This window comes from Pleuronectes platessa, chromosome 4 (assembly GCF_947347685.1).
Source record: "Pleuronectes platessa chromosome 4, fPlePla1.1, whole genome shotgun sequence".
Lineage (NCBI taxonomy): Eukaryota > Metazoa > Chordata > Actinopteri > Pleuronectiformes > Pleuronectidae > Pleuronectes > Pleuronectes platessa.
Window position 1 is genome coordinate 20,160,318 of NC_070629.1, and position 16,929 is coordinate 20,177,246.

Here is a 16,929-nt window from a genome sequence, read left to right on the forward strand (position 1 = left end):
TGTGTGAATTCAAGTTTAACAGTCTAATAGAAATAATCTTGAAGTACACTACTAGTTGTATCATTGTCTGTATGAAGTAAATAACTGACTGTCAAATAAAGTACAATTCAATAGTATTTCAACAATGAATATTATTCATTTTCACACTGAGCTGGAGGGTACTCTAATAATAAAATGCTTTAATAAAAAATATTTTTTTATTTATATTAAAATGATAAAATAACTTTTTGATGACGTAGAAGACGAGTCTTCTAAGTCATCAAAGGAGCCTTCTTCATTTAACCGAGATGGATTCAATGAAACAACCAGAACTCCAGCTTGATCAAGTAGAACAAAGTCGCGCTCCTCAGCAACAGAGATTTCGAATCCTCATCCTGTTCTTCATACAGCATCTTTGATGGGGACAAGCAATACTTACACTCTGGATAAAGAAAATCAAAAGCATATTTTCATATGTATATCGATCAGTCTATATACGTTTTATTTAGTGGATCTAGCTATGGATGGCTAGCCAGAACAGAAACTAGCTAGCTAACAGCTACTTAGTGTGGTACATTTTTCTCTTTCTCACTAGTAACAGTGTTTAAAATAAGATATACATGCATCATATGTGCAAAAACAGCCTTGTGAAATGTATGGTAGGTGTCATTTTTGACCCATGTGTGTAAAAGTGATGTAGAAATAAAATATTCAGTTTGTTTATAAAGTAAGAAGGGAAAAGGGGTATTATTATTTGTGTTAATCAAAAACACTTGGAATATTAAATGATAAAATACAATTATTTCAAAAATATAGCAAATAAACACTCAGTCAAGCATGAATAACAAAGGAAATGAATACAGGTCCTTTTTGCATTCACATACACATACATTCAAATCCCTTATCATTACTTAATGTCTTCTAATCCTTGCTAAACGTTTATATTGAAAAAAATGAAATATCACGACACAGACAAATAAACATGCACAGTTTCTCTCATTCTGTGAGTAATTCGCTGTGGATGAATCATGTTTAAGCATACGCACCTCCTATGGGGACACTTAGCAAACTTTGCAATAAGACCACAATCCGGTTTAACATGAAAAACACAATCAGTGAATACACTCAGCCCGAGTAGTCATGTTTAGACAGGATATTTTAATTACTCCTTCGACCGACATAGTTCCAACAAAGCACGTCGCAGGCATCACAGGACGTTACATGACCTGATTGGCCGGAGGTTTTATGTTGATGTGAGACAATCGATTGCTTTTGCCTGGTATCCCAGACGTTTAATCTGAGATTTTGTGAACATTGAAAAATAAATACAAATGCATAATTCCAATGTAAAACAATTCTGTGTTAGAAATTCAAAGTGTCCAAATCTGATGAGACTGATTTACTTACTTACCTTCTTTACCGTCTTTTCTCCCCGTGCCTTAACTTAAGCATCATGGGCGAGGTGTGTGTCAAGGTGGCGCTGCGTGTGCGGCCGCTGCTTCCCAATGAACTCATCCAGAACCACAAGGTATGTGTGCGGATAGTACCAGACACCGCTCAGGTTATGGTCGGTTCCGACAAACTCTTCTCCTTCGACCACGCGTTCGGGCCCACGGCCACCCAGGATGAGGTGTACAACTCCTGCGTCCAGCCCCTGGTCGAGACCCTGCTCCGGGGTGACAACGCCACTGTGTTCTGCTTCGGACAAACCGGCTCAGGGAAGACGTACACGTTCGGAGGAGGGAACCTGGGTAAGTTTTACTGAGAAGCTCCTCAACATCAGTCATTCTTTGATTACATTTCTTATCAACCAAAACGTAAAGAAATCCGATTGCTTATTTGCTAAATAATATAGATGTTCCCATAATATACTCCTATATTCTGCTAAATTTATTTATTTGCCAAGCTCTAACGAGTTTTTTAAAATGTTATTGAAAATAAACATTCCAGTCACTATTTTGTCAACCGTGTTATGGTTTAATGAATGAAGGACTTTGCATTTGATAAAAAAAATTAAAAATAAGATTTGTTTGAAATGTATTGAGTTTATTCACTAGGAGATTGAAGGTCATTGTCAAACTGATTTGAAATTCATGATAACAGATCACGTGGGATGCTGTCAACAATGTACGGCTTTTTCAACATAAATCCACAATGCATGAGTTATTCAACATCCTTATGTTAGACTTCAATCTGTAGAAATCCCCCCCCCCCCCCCCCCCCAATCCGTCTTATTACAGTTTAGATAACATTTCTAAGATTTATGAGAAAAAAATCAATTAAAACACAGTTGACAGACAAAGTCACAGACAAATCACATTCGGAGTCTCAGTGTTGCAGCCAAATCCAACATAATTGAAGTAAATGGAGACCACTTCTTCAAACGTAAAAACAGATGAAAAGCCTCCATATTGCTCCTGTGGCGTCATCCAAGTTTCTGGAAGAACCGACATTCAGTAGTTCAGGCAGCCAACTCCAATCATGTGACATACATCATGTGACATACATCATGTGACAAACCTCACTCTCCACAATAATGCTGTCGGTCAGCATTGCTGCCAGTTGCTTCAGCCCCTCCACCTACCCAGCATCCACCTGTTAGCTTGAATACATACACATTTATTTCAATTATAAATTTTCTTTCTTCATCTGACCTTAAATTATATAAAACTTAAAACTTATAAACATGTTAATTCTGTGTGGTGTTAAAAAAAGCGTCTTAAAATATCTCAAATTCAACTTAAACTCACTTGAGGGATTTTACTCAGAATGTATCTGACACATTTCACTCTGGCCACGTGTACTTTATTACTCTCTCTTCTTTCTATAACCTCCGTCAGGTGAGGAAGGAGGAATCATTGACCGTGTGGCCGAGAATATGTTCTCGTTGCTGTGGGAGAAGAAGAACAGTGATGGAGTTGAGACAAAAGTGCGCGTAACATATTTGGAGCTGTACATGGAGCAGCTGCAAGACCTGCTGGAGCCTCATAACACTGACAAAGAGCTTTTCATCAGGGAGAACGACAAGGGAAACACTGGTAATGAAAACATGTTTTTGACAATTGTGAACAATTATGAATTTATTTTTCCCCGTTTACCTGTGAGGGAACAAGCTCACAAAAGGCCAAGTTGGCCATTGACTAATTCTAACTTTTTCCATTATAATAGCATGGCTACATATTATCTGTGTGGATTTTGTCAGTCCAAATCACGTTATTGATAAGCTGTATAACATTAAATGATAGAATAATATTATTTTGAGGAGAGTAATGTGTAAAAGCATTACAAATAATCACTGTGTGGTTCTATGTGTTTCCAGTGGTGGTGGGAGCCAAAGAAATAGTCGTCACCTCAGCAGAGGAGCTTCTCTCCGTTGTAGAGGCGGGTAATGTTCTGCGCCACATCAACACCACGGGGATGAATGAGCACTCCAGTCGCTCTCACACCATCCTCACCCTTCAGGTCGAACAAGGTTTCCCCAACAACAATCCCTCCCTAAAGCCTTCCTGCTCCTCCAAACTCTGTCTGGTCGACCTGGCAGGCTCAGAACGTGCTAGAAAAACAGGCAACAAGGGCTCACAGCTCAAAGAGTCTGCTCATATCAACAGGGGCCTGCTCGCACTGGGAAATGTTATCCGTGCCCTGGCTTACCGTTCTCGAATTCGCAACGGTAACAACGGCAACAGCACACACATACCATACCGTGATGCCAAGATCACCCGTCTCCTCCAGGATTCGATGGGAGGCACTGCCCATACAGTGATGGTGGCGTGTGTGAGCCCCTCTCACCACAGTGTAGCTGAGACTCTGGGTGTTTTGCAGTTTGCCGCCAAGGCTCGTCACATCCGCAACTGTCCGACAGCCACATCTACTCACACTGATGCTAGATTTGGTCCTACAAACTGGGACCCTGGCGAGGCTCGACGAGGGGAGCTGGAGTATGAGGTTCAGACACTGAGAGAGCTGCTGAACGAGAAGGAGCAAGAGATTGAGATGCAGAGGACAGATAGAAGAGTTGCTGAGGAGGAGGGCATCAGAAAGTCAAGCCAGATGAGGTTGTCTGAGCAAGATCATAAGATGAACCCATACCGCCTCCTAACACATGAGGCTGCAGCTCTGTTCACAGACATCTCCAGTCAGTCTCTGAGACAATCTTTCAGGCAGCGGCTGCAGGATTGGCAGGAGAGACTGGCAGTCGTCGCTAACGCTCATCCCATCAATGATGAGGTTAGAAATTCAGAGGGGGATGGAGACCATGTCGACCATGTTCGAATATTAAAACTCAGACAAGATCTCCATGGATGCCAGGTAATGATATATAAGTTAAAAAATAAACATCACACGGCCATTAGAGTTCAACGTTTGTTACATAAAACAACTGATGAGAGATGGTCCATATGATATTTAGGGGGGGAAATGCAGAGAACTAATCTTTTCTTATGTTCCAACTTAAAAGATTTTATAACACAATGGGCTCTATTTCAATAGCACAATTATACTATCCATGCTAACTCCAGGCGCTACCTGGCTCTGTTTTATTTTTTCATATACTGTACTCTGCTCAAGTCATTTTATCCAATATCCATGAGAATAATTAAAAGAGAAGGGTGCATATTGTTAGTCAATCTATGTAATCTACCTGTTATATTACAAATCGTATACCATTTTAAAGAACTGCGAGTCACAGTGTTGTATAATGGAAATACTTCTCTGTGTTGGAAACCAGTGTTTTCCAGATGGATTAAAATTCTTAACTTTAACATTAGTTACGTCTATGTCCCATTTAGATGTGTCACCCTCATCAGGGCCCTACTATTGTCTATGCTGGATTTCAAGCACACCTAAACGTATTACAGCCACTGGGATTTTCATTATGTCAAGTTCAAATTTTCAATCAGACAGCCTGAGGATCTAAGAAGATGAGATAATGTGAACAAATGCAGTAGACGCAGTAGATCGTTAAGATATATGGCCAAACCATCCTGACTCAAAACTGAAGAGGGCTGTAATCATATATAAACTATCCATTAAGCTAGGTTAAAAAAAGTCATATTTTACTCTCTTACCTTTAGGGAGCTCTCAACATAACGAAGCAGCTACTGGAGCAGAAAGATGCAGAACTGAGAGATTTACAAAAAGATGTTGAGAAACTTCTTCACAAGAGTAAAACCTGCATGCAGGCCTTAGAGGAAGAAAAGGAACGTAATCTATTACAGGTGAGAAGTCCCATTTACCTGGTGAGTAGAGAAGGACACTGCAGTCAGCATTGAAGGCTAACTGCAAATAAATGTTCCAAAGTGTCCTAGAATTAATGGCAATGGTTAAATGCATGTGTTTGTATGAATGTTTTCAGACTGAACAACTGGTGGACCAGCAGATTGTCATCGATCGCCTTCGCGGCAAGAAGCCCCACTGTGTCCCTTTCAGGATGGTGGGTATAGCTGCACTGTTGTTTTCTGTGTGTAGGTGTTGGTGCACGTTGACACAAAGTGTTACCACATACATTAACGTGTACAGCCACAGACTTTGTCGCTCATGGCTCTGTTGTGTTTCTGTCTGAATGCATGCATTTGTAGAGTCACTCCAGGACCCAAGCCTATTCCCTGGAGAGGGTGATGGCCTCCTTTAAAATACGTGGACACCTTCTCCTAGCTGAGCTTGAGGGAAAGGATGAGGTGGGCTGTCCATTCATTAAACAGGCAGAGAGCAAAGCCAGCGTTCAAGACTCAGAGGAGGAAGAGGAGGAAGAGGAGGAAGAGGAGGAAGAGGAGGAAGACGACTGTGTAGGCAAAATGACATTGAGGTGAGTGTTTGAATATACATTTTCTATGTCACTTTAGCTGCTGCACCTCAGTTGACCTCTCACAAATCATACAAACACCTCTTCAAACTTTTAATTAGTAGAAAACACTATGACTGCAACTCTTAAAGGATATGCAGTATCATACATTTTTAAGGTGTAACAGTATTTTCCCTACAACCCTGTTTTCTTGTGTACTGCAGGTACGCTGTCAATAATCAATAATCTTTGATTCTGAAGTCTGCTTTTTACTTCTGTTTCTCAAGGCGTTTAAATCGAACATGGTCCCATTCAAAGATGAACAGGAATCCATTAGTACAACAGTCTCAGCAAGTCACAGGTGCACTTAACTTGTATCTGACTTTTCACAGTCTATTGTTTCCTTGTTCTGTTTTAATTAGAATTCTATTTCCAAGAAGCTGTTTAGGTTCTTATAATAAGTTACGATTTCTTCACAGGAACTGAGGGAGACCTTGCCAAACAAAGCCATGTGAGGAAGGGTGGACTGAGAGCGAGTGTAACTCAGAGAAGGATCCAAGATCTGTCAGTCACCATGATCATGGGATTGGAGCTCATCAAAGAGCTGGACATAACGGGTGTGATGCTCTCATAACTGTATATTCCTGTGTCTGTTGATTTTCTCTACATGTTATTCGGAGCAGTTGAACCCTTAATGTGATTTGATTGTGCTTCAGAGCATTTAGAAACGTATACACCGTAAACCAAGGTCTAAGTGAGGGAGATCAACTCTGAGGACAATCTACCTCTGGCAGTGTATTTATTTGAATCTTCTCTGTAAATGTAAATTTTTGTCCTGACAGACGAAGAGATCCAAGCAGTGGATAGATGTGGCAAACAGAGTCAAGACGGCAGAGAAGCTGGCATACTGGCAAAACTTTCAATGCACAGCCGGCAGGTCCGATCAGAGGTGTATTGCAGCATGCAACACATGAGTCAGGAGAGAGAACAGAGTCAGACCAGCCTCAGGCAGCAGAGACAGACGGCTGACAACAACCCAGAGCCTGGACCGAGTGGGGTTAGTTTCACACTTTTTTAAAAGTAACATCAAACATGTCTAGTTGATGTAACAGGAAAGGTCTTGTGTAAAGCTCTATGGCAGTTTTGTTTATATAAACTTTTCAAACCTTTTTAGTTGATGGGACAAAAATTTACAAATTCCAGAATTAGTTTTTTCATGTGATCACTCTAGTATCTATTCAACAGTTAGTTAAGGTAGCAAATATTCTGGAGAGACAATGATTAATCCAAACATGAACGTGATTGACAAATAAAAAAACTGTAAAATTGTAACTGCTGATATTGGAGCAAACAAAAGGAGATTTGAGTGTTTGTTTGTGGGAAAGGTCAAACAAAAAGATTAACTATTTGATATAGATGCAGAATATATATATTTTTTTTATATTTTTCACTGCAAAAATGCATTTTTCTTTTATGTACAAACTCTTCTCACCATGTCACTTGTTCTATCTTCTGAAATGTTGTTGTCATCTCCCTCCTCCTTTACCGTCTTTTGGCTCTTCCTACCCCTCCTCCCACTCCTCCACACGTCCTTGTCCTCGCTGTAGACACATCGCAGCAGTTGGTTGGAGCAGCATGAGGAGCTGGTGCTTCAGGAGCAGGCAGAGCGGCAGGAGATGCAGGAGGAGCTTAGGAGTAGAGAGGAGGTGGTCCAGCGCAGAGAGACCTGTCTGCAACAGAAACAACATTTGGAGGTCAAGAAGCTGCGTACCAGCAGGGTTAGTATGTGTAAAGGTTTTGAACATAATAAAACCACATGTCTGTTTATCAATCATTGGTATCTGCAAGTTTTTTTTATCTTTAACTTTTCAGGCTCTGAGTCAGGACCTGCTGCGTGTGTCTGTGCAGTTGGAATCTGTGGAGGAGAATCTGTGGAGCAGTAGCCATACAAGGCTGACTAAAGGAGTCACCACAGAGGAACTGAAGAGGGAGAGAGAAAGGCTTCGAATGAGGAAAGACGCTCTGGAGGCACAGCTGACAGAAAACGGAGGACTTACTATGAAGGTCAGAATCAAAGACAACATATCAGACGTATCAAAATAATCTGATTGATATGATCAATAGATTTCCAAGGTTTTGGAACATAAAACTTAACTAAATATCAGTGTGCACTTTCTTCTCTCCTTATATAGGAGAACCATTCCCTGCTCCAGCTGGAAGAAGCTATTGAAGCTCTGGATGCAGCTCTGGAGTTTAAAAACGACTTCATCCGGGACATACAGAACAAACTGTCCATCACCGACTCTTCATCCTCACAAAACACTGAACCTGCTCAGCTCTGTGATGTGAGCAGGAAGCTGAAGCAGCTCTCGCCGCCTGAGGCTTTGGATCTGCTCGTCAAATATTTCAACAAGGTAAAATAAGAGAACCTCACCTCTGCATACAAAGCCAACAAGCTTCCTTTACACTGTTTTCATTATTTCCTCTTTAGAATTAAATTCCATGTGTGCCACGTGTTTGTGCCTCGCTTAAAACTTGTTTTTTTAATTTGTAGAAAATGTATTCTTCTGTGGTCAGATGAAACCTGAGTGCTGACTTCTTTTTTATTCCAATTGAGATTTTCTCTCACTCTGTTATTTACATAGTGTTGCTTTTCTATCCATGTGATGTGATGAGAGTAATTCAATTGCACCCCTCTGCCTCCCTTATGTTACCCTCTCTGCCTCCATCTTTGTTCTGACATCATTTATCAACTATCATCAACCCAATAGGTTTATTTGAACCGTATCTGCAGGATATTCTCCCTCCCACCTATTTGGCTCTGTCCTTGTTTTTTCTCTGCAGGTTTCAAAAGGTTCAGCCAGTGTCTTTGTTATGACACTGTGTAATAATATGTTCCTCTGCTGTGTTGTCTCACTCTCTCCCATCATTGCCATCCTCTTCAGGTTGTCAGTCTCCGTGAGACAGAGCGCCATTTGCTAATACGTTGTAAAGAGCTGGAGCTTGATGCTGATGAAAAAGAGTGGACCATCGGGAAGATGAAGACCACCATGCAGTATCTGGTCCTGGATGCAGACCGCAGGGTCCTAAAGGTGCACATAGATCACCAGAAAAACATCCAACTCCTCCTGCAGGAACTTCAAAGTGAGGAAATATGCCACTGTAAAGCACTTTGAATTGCTCTGTGGCTGAATGTTGCCATATAATGTATTTGCCTTGCTATGATATTTGTGAAGAAATGTTTCATGAATGTTGCTGTTTCATAATAGATTTGTTCTGTGTGTGTAGAAACAACAAAACAGCAGAGTCTCCAAGACCGAATGCAGCATGTGGAGAAGGAACTATTTTACTACAAAAGCTCCTGTCGGCAGCTCAAAAAGAAGCTCAAAGAGCTTTTCAGTGGCTGCCAAAACCCTGACGTTCAGCCCTCACAAAAACCTGAGCACAACATGCCTGATGACAACCACATACAAACACACAGATATGTGGCAAGTGAATATGAGGAAAGGTTTGAGATGACACCAGTTCGTTTGAATCGCAGGGACCTGAGACAGATATTTCCAGCTGACCTGCAGACATCTGGTTCTGCCACAAGCGGCCGAGAGTCTTCTGTCTCAAAGGCAGTACTGGAGGATTCCTTAGAAGTGGCCAGACCTTCAGACAGCACTGCAACTTTCTGATAATCGTGTATGTAGTCGTAAAACAGTAGCTCACCTTATAGTTATCACCAACACCTCTGACTGAACTGATTACACTCCCTTTACAACCACTGTTTGTTATTGAGAATATAGGACCAGATGTTAAATATCCCTTGTACATTTGAAGGTCTTCTACACAATTTAGGTTCCCGACTACCAGTAGATGTTAGCAGGTGTTAGTGGTCACCAGCAGATGTTAGGTACATAACTATGCCAACTAAACTACTAAACAATTTCGCTTTTTTGAACATAGGACAAGTTGATAGTAATTTATGTTCTAGAATAGGTCATTTACGTTCTGCTGCACTAATTAATGCCTACTGCCAGTAGATGTTATCTGATGTTAGTGAACACCAGCATATGTTAGGGACATATCTTCAGTTGTGTACCTTGGGGGTTAGGGTTAGGGCTATGTTGTCCACATGTAATCCAAAGCACTGATTAGCACTTAAAGCGGCCTCTAATACAGCATGTTTACTGCACTACAACAGTAATGTGTTTCTTATGCACTTGATTTCTACTGTATGAGTGCACTATGTACCTTTAGCTACACCTTACGTTGTCAGCTGTGTGAATTGTTTATTGTATGTGTCTATTGCAGTAAAACATATTAAACTTATAAAGAAGATAATTGAGTCAAATGTGTGTTGCAGAATTCTTCATTCCATGTGAATGAGCACTCAGATTTACCTTGTGTTTCTTAAAAAGGACCCAGCCCCTTGTTTGGTAACCATAAACCACACTCCTAAGGGGTAACCTAAGTGGTACACCCTCAACCAGGAGCAAATGTAAAGCTTTCAAATTGTTCAAGTATAAACAGTAGAGTAGTTTCATATAGGGTAGAGAGCCACCTTCTACGTATTTTTTTTACCTTTGATACATTTTACATTACTGTTTACACATATATACCCTAAAGTATATTATACTAAATCAACCTTAAAAACACTGATTCTGAGTAGCTTTAAAGTTGTGGTGAATGGTTTTGTAGGGCTGCTGTTTCCTTAAGTTTAGGAGTGTAAATTAATTTGTACAGTTTGTTACAACGTAAGCTTGTTTTTGTACTATCAGAGTACAATGGAAGAATGTACATGTAAAGTAGATCCTATATGTTATTTATTATCAACATTTTAACAGGTATTTTTAGATTCATCGTGAGTTATTCTTTCCAGGGACATCTTGAGCTCAGATGCCGATTAATATGCATATATAATATTTAGAAATAATGCATAATACATTGCAGATCTTGCCGGAGAATTATTAAATTTTCAAGTTTCCTTCAATGTCAGTGTATTTTACACATACATTTTGTTTATATGTTATAGCTCAAAGCAAACATAAAACACCGACAAATAATTCGTCGAGCTTTATTTTTCAAAAGAAAGTGAACAAATACACGCTAAACGAGGGGTTCAACGTTTTTCTACAGTATAACAGCTTTAACAGACTGAATACATGTCTGTTAAACGGCACACACTCTGATTGGGCGACATTCTGTCAGTCAAATCTGGTCCCACCAATCAGAATCCTAACCCTTCTTTTTTTTAATCCTTTTTGGCTCCTCCGGGCTCCTGTAGTCAGACCGTCGCTGAAAGCAAAGCATCGGTTAAAAGCCAGTTCCGCCACGAACAGGTGAAAGTACTCTTCAGCAACTTCAATGTGAGTAACTGCATTTTAAAAAGAACACAGCGCGTGTATCAGACACGGAATATGAACGGGAACCCACGTTCGTGTTTTTGACCGGCAGCCATGTCTACTTTTGTACTTGTTCAGAAGCTAACACAAACCGGCTAAGCCCCTTTGATAGTTAGCTAGGTTAACTCACGATGCTAGCTGCGCCTGACACTAAACTGTTGGCCTCAGTTCACTTCACAAAGCTTGATTCGTTTATTCACATCATGCCTCTTTTGTTTTCCATACTATCTGCTGCTCTAAATGAAGCTGCTGCCGACACATTGTTAAGAGACTGCACCGGGAAGCTAACTTGATGTTTTACAACTCATCTTCACTGATTTCTGATCTTCTATCACCAGTTTCCACTTCAGCTATGACATCGTCTGCCATGATCACCGTCCACACCACGGCCTCCCGTTTCGCCCTGCTCCAGATTGACTCGGATTCGGAGTCCGACACATCGGAGCCGGGGAAGACCAGCACCAAAGGCGGACGGGATTCCTCCGGGAAGCCCCGGTCAGGGAAGGCAGGAGCATCCGGGGGGAAAGCGGCTCAGGTCAACGACAAGAAGAAAGACAAGAAGAAGAAGAGGAGGGAGCAGCAGCAGAGTGAAGCGAACGAGGTGAGTGACGAAACCATCTGATGAACCTCAGCTCCATTAGCGTGTCTGTGCTGTGTCACTGCACTATCTCATGACGTCAGTGTGTGACAGCCATGAAGTAGGATTCTGTTCCTGTTGTTTCACTTCACTGGAAAGGAAACTGCAGAGGGTGATGTACGCATGTGTTTTATTCCTCAGCTGTTAAGTGCAGGTGCTGGCATTATTTCATAACAAGAACAGAAGTAGCTTTTTCATTCAGGTTTATTACTCCTCGACAAGACTTGAAATGTTCTCTTACAAAAGTCTTCAATTACCAAAAACCCCAACTAAAACACCCATAATACTCTGATTTTAACTGAAGCGACTGTTTTAGGATCTGCTTATCTTCATTTTTACATTTTGATTGAAATAAGATTTTCAGACAGTTGGTCTGAAAACCACGTCACTGAATTCAGTATGTTTCACCTTTTATTGACCAAACACCCACTGATGAATTGATAAAACAAGATATTGAATAATAAGTGCTGATATTTGTGTAAATTGCTGCCAAACTGAAAATACACTGCAGCCCCATTTCTACTCATCAAAACCCCCCACTAACATCTGGCTTTTGTCTGCGATGAGAATGGATAAAATCGTAATTCACTCTTGGGTCAAATTACTCTTCTGTAGACATGGGGTTTTATTGGCTGTGGCTCCGATCAGCATTGACGAAAACATGATACCCGTGTCACCACTAGTTTCTTCATCTATTTTATTGTGGCGGTCTAAATGCTGGCGTTCATATTGCAACTCCCGGTGAAGGGTCTAACTCTGCTGCTGTTTACACACACACATGCAGACGGCTTGAAAAGCCATCAACTGAACAGAGTTGTAGTTCATAAAAAGAGCAATAATGTCATATTAGGTCAGTGTTTAAATTAAGTCTTATCCTTTTATCTTTCAGTTACGTAATCTGGCGTTCAAGAAGATTCCTCAGAAGTCTTCTGCCCCGCCTCCATGTATGACACTGTCAGGAATAGCCACCGAGCTTCTCACCACTGAATCCGGCGACCACACTGTACCCTCAGGTGGATGGCAGCAGTGGAAGCAGAGGGATGAGCAGGTAAGACAGAACTACTACTCCCATAATAAATGTGTTAGTTAGTCAGGATAACCAAAGAACCACGGAGAGGCAACATTATTTTTGGAAGTCAGCAGTAGAGGAGTGTGTGTAGCAGTATGAGCCAGGAGCAGGATATTCTTCAAACCAATTCATTGATTTTAGATCCATTTACTAAACTCTAAGCCCTTCTCTTGTTCTTTACTGAAAACTTGTATTTGATCTTTCCTGGCTATAACTGCATTGCGGGCAGATCTTCCTCTATCGTGTGTTCTTATTCGAGTGTTTTCCTTCACTCTCCCAGATAACCACTGAACTTTATGAGGCAGACTTGGAAAAGGCTATGATTCTCAGTAAACTGGAATACGAACAACACAAACAGGTACCTTGGTTGCATACACACACTAGTATATAAAAGCAAAGAGAAACTTTAAATATCCACTTACTAAGTCCTGCTTCGTGGAGATCCTGTTTCTGACGGCCAATCGTAATGGAAAAAATCAAGTAAGAGGCTGGCAGAATGATCAGGAAACTCCGAAGCACTTTATTGATGAGAGAAGAGTTGAGCAGTACAAGTTCACACTGTGTAATGCCTTGTTGAACTGGAGGCTGTCCTCTGCAGGGTGTATTTAAACCCAAAATGTCCTCACATGGCACAGACTTACTCTGTAGATCCCAATGACCTCTGTCCCACTGAGAGAGACACAGTCTGTTTGTTATGGCTGTCCACCTTAACAGTGAGGTCAAAGCTATCCATGAGACAGACGATGAACTATCTACCTTATCAGTAAGTTCATAGCCATTCGAGAAACAGTCAGGGAACTCACTTTCTCTATGAGAAAAACTAAATGTGTGCACATCAGGGCAAAATGTACGAAGGTGCATGTCAAAAGGTCATTTACAGCCGAATTTACAAAACTAATTATAATCTTAAAAAAACTTGTACTTAGCTTAAGTCCATTGATGTGCTTTCATTCTGCAGGACAACACAAACACGTCCTCGCCAAAGTCACAGGGAGGAAAAGAGAGCGGTGGGAAGAAGGACAAAAAGAAGAATCAGCAGGCAAAAGAGAAAAAGACAGTTTCTCTGCAAAACTTCCAGGCTGAAGGCACTGCAGGTGAGAGAAACCTATTCACCACTCTCAAACTAGGAGCTTGTGTGCTGCAGTTTGTAGCTAAACAGGCCCTAAGAACACAATCTATGACTGTTTTCTCTGTAGGACTGAAGAAACTGTATTACGTGTGTTAGATAATAGTAATATTGTATTTTGTCTCTTTGCAGAACATCCAAGTAAGAAACCAGACAAAGAGGTGAGCTAACATATGCACTTTATAACTATACAGCAACTACCTATAAAGAATATTTACAAGGTTTTATTCTGGATTGAATATTGTATGTGATGCCACTCAACTTAAAACACTGACCATATTCCCATCCAGGACGCCAAAGCAGCTAACCTGGCTCTAGGCAACGGGCAGGATGAGAGATTTTTTAATAAACTGGAAGATGACGTCAGTCGGATTATCCAACAGGAAAAAAGACGCGAGCAATACACAACTAGTCAGGGACAAGAAGTCAACACATCCACAGAACACGAACCGGTGAGTGGACAGACAACAAATACTCCTGTGTTTATTTGTTTTTGATGTCAACACAACGGACAAAAATATATCTGTGTGCACATTTTGCAGTGATTGAGTAAATGCATCATCATTCAAGTGTCGTTGGTTTTTCCTTACTCAGCTGTTGTTAGTGGAAAAAATTAAAATGTATAAACTTTTCTCGATTTTGTTATTTTTCTCCCCGTCATTCCTGTCAGGACCCCCGGACAGAGCAGCTGAAGTACGACCTGGAGAAGAAAGACCAGGAAATCGATAAACTAAAAAAGACAATCTCACAGTGGGAGGTCAGTAGTTACTCATTCGGTTATTTCATAGGCAAATTAGAGCTTAACCCATGGTGGTTGGTAAATTGATGCTGTTTTGTTCAGTTGAGTATGAGACTAGCCTGCAGCTCTAAAGCAAACAAGCTCCTTGTTTCATGTTTTACCATTCCTCATACTTTTGAAAAGAAATGTAAATACAGACCAGCTAATTTTAATAGAAAGTTACATCGCAGTACATACAATATGTGTTTCAAAGGTGCATTATGCAGGCTTTGTAATGATTCAAAGTTTGGTTCTGGTCAAAATTGAGTGGCTGAAGAAAAGATCTGAGAGCAGAAGAAAAATTCCAAGCTCAGGTGTTTCACGCGAAGAGAGTGTCAATGAGGAGTAGAGTTAAAAATGGAGCGCATGAAATCTAAGCAAAAACAGGGTATATTTAAGTGCAACCCTTGAGTGAGAGCATCTGACTGTGAAATCAATAAGTCCTGCTCTGAAACTGGAACACCACGCTCTTGAACAAAGATAGGGTAAAATACCTGGAGACAGATAACAGCGGTGGCTGAGCGAGCTAAGAAAATAAGAAAAGGAGCAGTGTGGGCAAGCAAAGTCTCTTTTTGGTTTCTTTTCTTTTCTAAAGCAGCAAGAAAAGCCCGCACCCAACCAGCATCCCACGTGGGATGCTCCCACATGGCCAGAGACCAGTAGTGATAAAAATGCTTCAACAAGTTCAAACTAACTTCTTAAAGCACATCTGTATTATAAACCTGCTTCTCTTTGGTTTTCTGTTGTGTCAAAAACTCTTTAAAGGCAACAAAAATGTGTATTTTCTTCTTCTCAACTCTGCAGGCGAAATACAAAGAAGTGAAGGCAAGAAATTCCCAGCTGCTGAAAATGCTCCAGCAGGGAGAGAGTGAGTTGAATGTCACTAGCATTCCTTCCTTCCTTCCTTCCTTCCACTTCTCTTTTTTCTCAATGAATAATCAATGTGGTCTGACTGACTTTTCTTTTAATGATCTTTCTAATATCTCTCCCTCAGTGAAAGATAAAGCAGAAATCCTTCTACAGGTAGAGGAGCTACTACACATAAAAGAAGAACTGTCATCACAGGTGTGTTATCGTGAGATAAAATGAAAAGAGGAATATCTCCCAGTCAGATATTTGCAAATTTATGTGAATTTTAATAATTGTTATTTTTAGGTGTCATTACTGCACGGTGCCCTCGAGCAAGAAAGATCTAAAGTCAAAGGTCTGCAGTCAGAACAACCGAAACATCAGGTGAGAGCACAGAAAATCACTTACTGTCCAATTGTCTTGGTTTCTTCAGTCGTGTGTGGAGATTAAATGTAACCAAAACCAGGGAGAATCAAGGCTTTATTTTAATAATCTAAGAACACAGATTCAAGAGCATTTGAGTTGTGTCCATATTCACTTGTGGAATCAAATGTGGCTGCACCAGGTGCACAATTCAAAAGGGGATTTTAATAAGCGTGTAAATCACAGAACGTCATGTTCAGATCTGTGTATGTAATAAGCAGAGTATACACATTGTGCACCTGCCTATCTGAGTGCATGTTACCATCTTTATGAAGTATAATCCCAGTTTATATTCAGTGCCATATCAGACCAGGTTTTTTGTTTGTCAGTTGCACGGTTAATTTCTGTTGACTCGAGATAACAACAGTGTATATGACGACACCTGATTTAAAGAACAACTCACCCGTTGGCGCTCTGATGGTTGCAGTGCATTCACATTTTAAACAACGTGGGTGCTCAATAGTAAAAGCACACTTGTGTAAAATACTTTCTCATACTTTAAAGTAATGCTATTCTTTCTCTTCCCATGTGATTTGAAGGGGAACAAAAAGGGGAGAAAAGGACCTGAAATGGATCTATGAAGGCTCCAAAAGAAAAGACCTGAATAATAAAAATCAAACGGATGAACAAATGAAGAAAAACATTGCTGATCATAATAAGAGTTCTGTAATAATTTTTGTTTTTTCTTTTTAGCTTGAACTCTGTGTCAGCATATAATGCATGCCCCCTTATTTACAATCACACACACTCCAGGATGTATTACACAGCTGAACAAGAATTAAACAGGCTTTTAAAAGTGACTTAAGTTTTTAAAGGTTGTGTTGAAATGGTGGCCTTGCATCTACAGTGCTGCCCTCTGCAGGTGTGAGACTGCCATTACATATCGAGTGTTGTTGAAA

General features: G+C 40.6%; 1 protein-coding gene and 1 pseudogene across 1 annotated transcript; both read left to right on the forward strand.

Moving 5' to 3' along the window:
- The first annotated feature begins 1,432 nt into the window (after positions 1–1,432).
- Positions 1,433–9,909, forward strand: LOC128438761 (kinesin-like protein KIF27; annotated as a pseudogene).
- Positions 9,910–10,987: 1,078 nt separating this feature from the next.
- Positions 10,988–16,830, forward strand: gkap1 (G kinase anchoring protein 1). The gene is made up of 12 exons (XM_053421478.1): positions 10,988–11,112; positions 11,487–11,749; positions 12,675–12,833; positions 13,135–13,212; positions 13,813–13,948; positions 14,113–14,141; positions 14,271–14,432; positions 14,651–14,737; positions 15,563–15,626; positions 15,753–15,823; positions 15,914–15,991; positions 16,570–16,830. The coding sequence occupies exons 2-12, from the start codon at positions 11,501–11,503 to the stop codon at positions 16,609–16,611; spliced, it is 1,155 nt and encodes a 384-aa protein (XP_053277453.1). The 5' UTR covers positions 10,988–11,112; positions 11,487–11,500; the 3' UTR covers positions 16,612–16,830.
- The last annotated feature ends 99 nt before the right edge of the window (positions 16,831–16,929 follow it).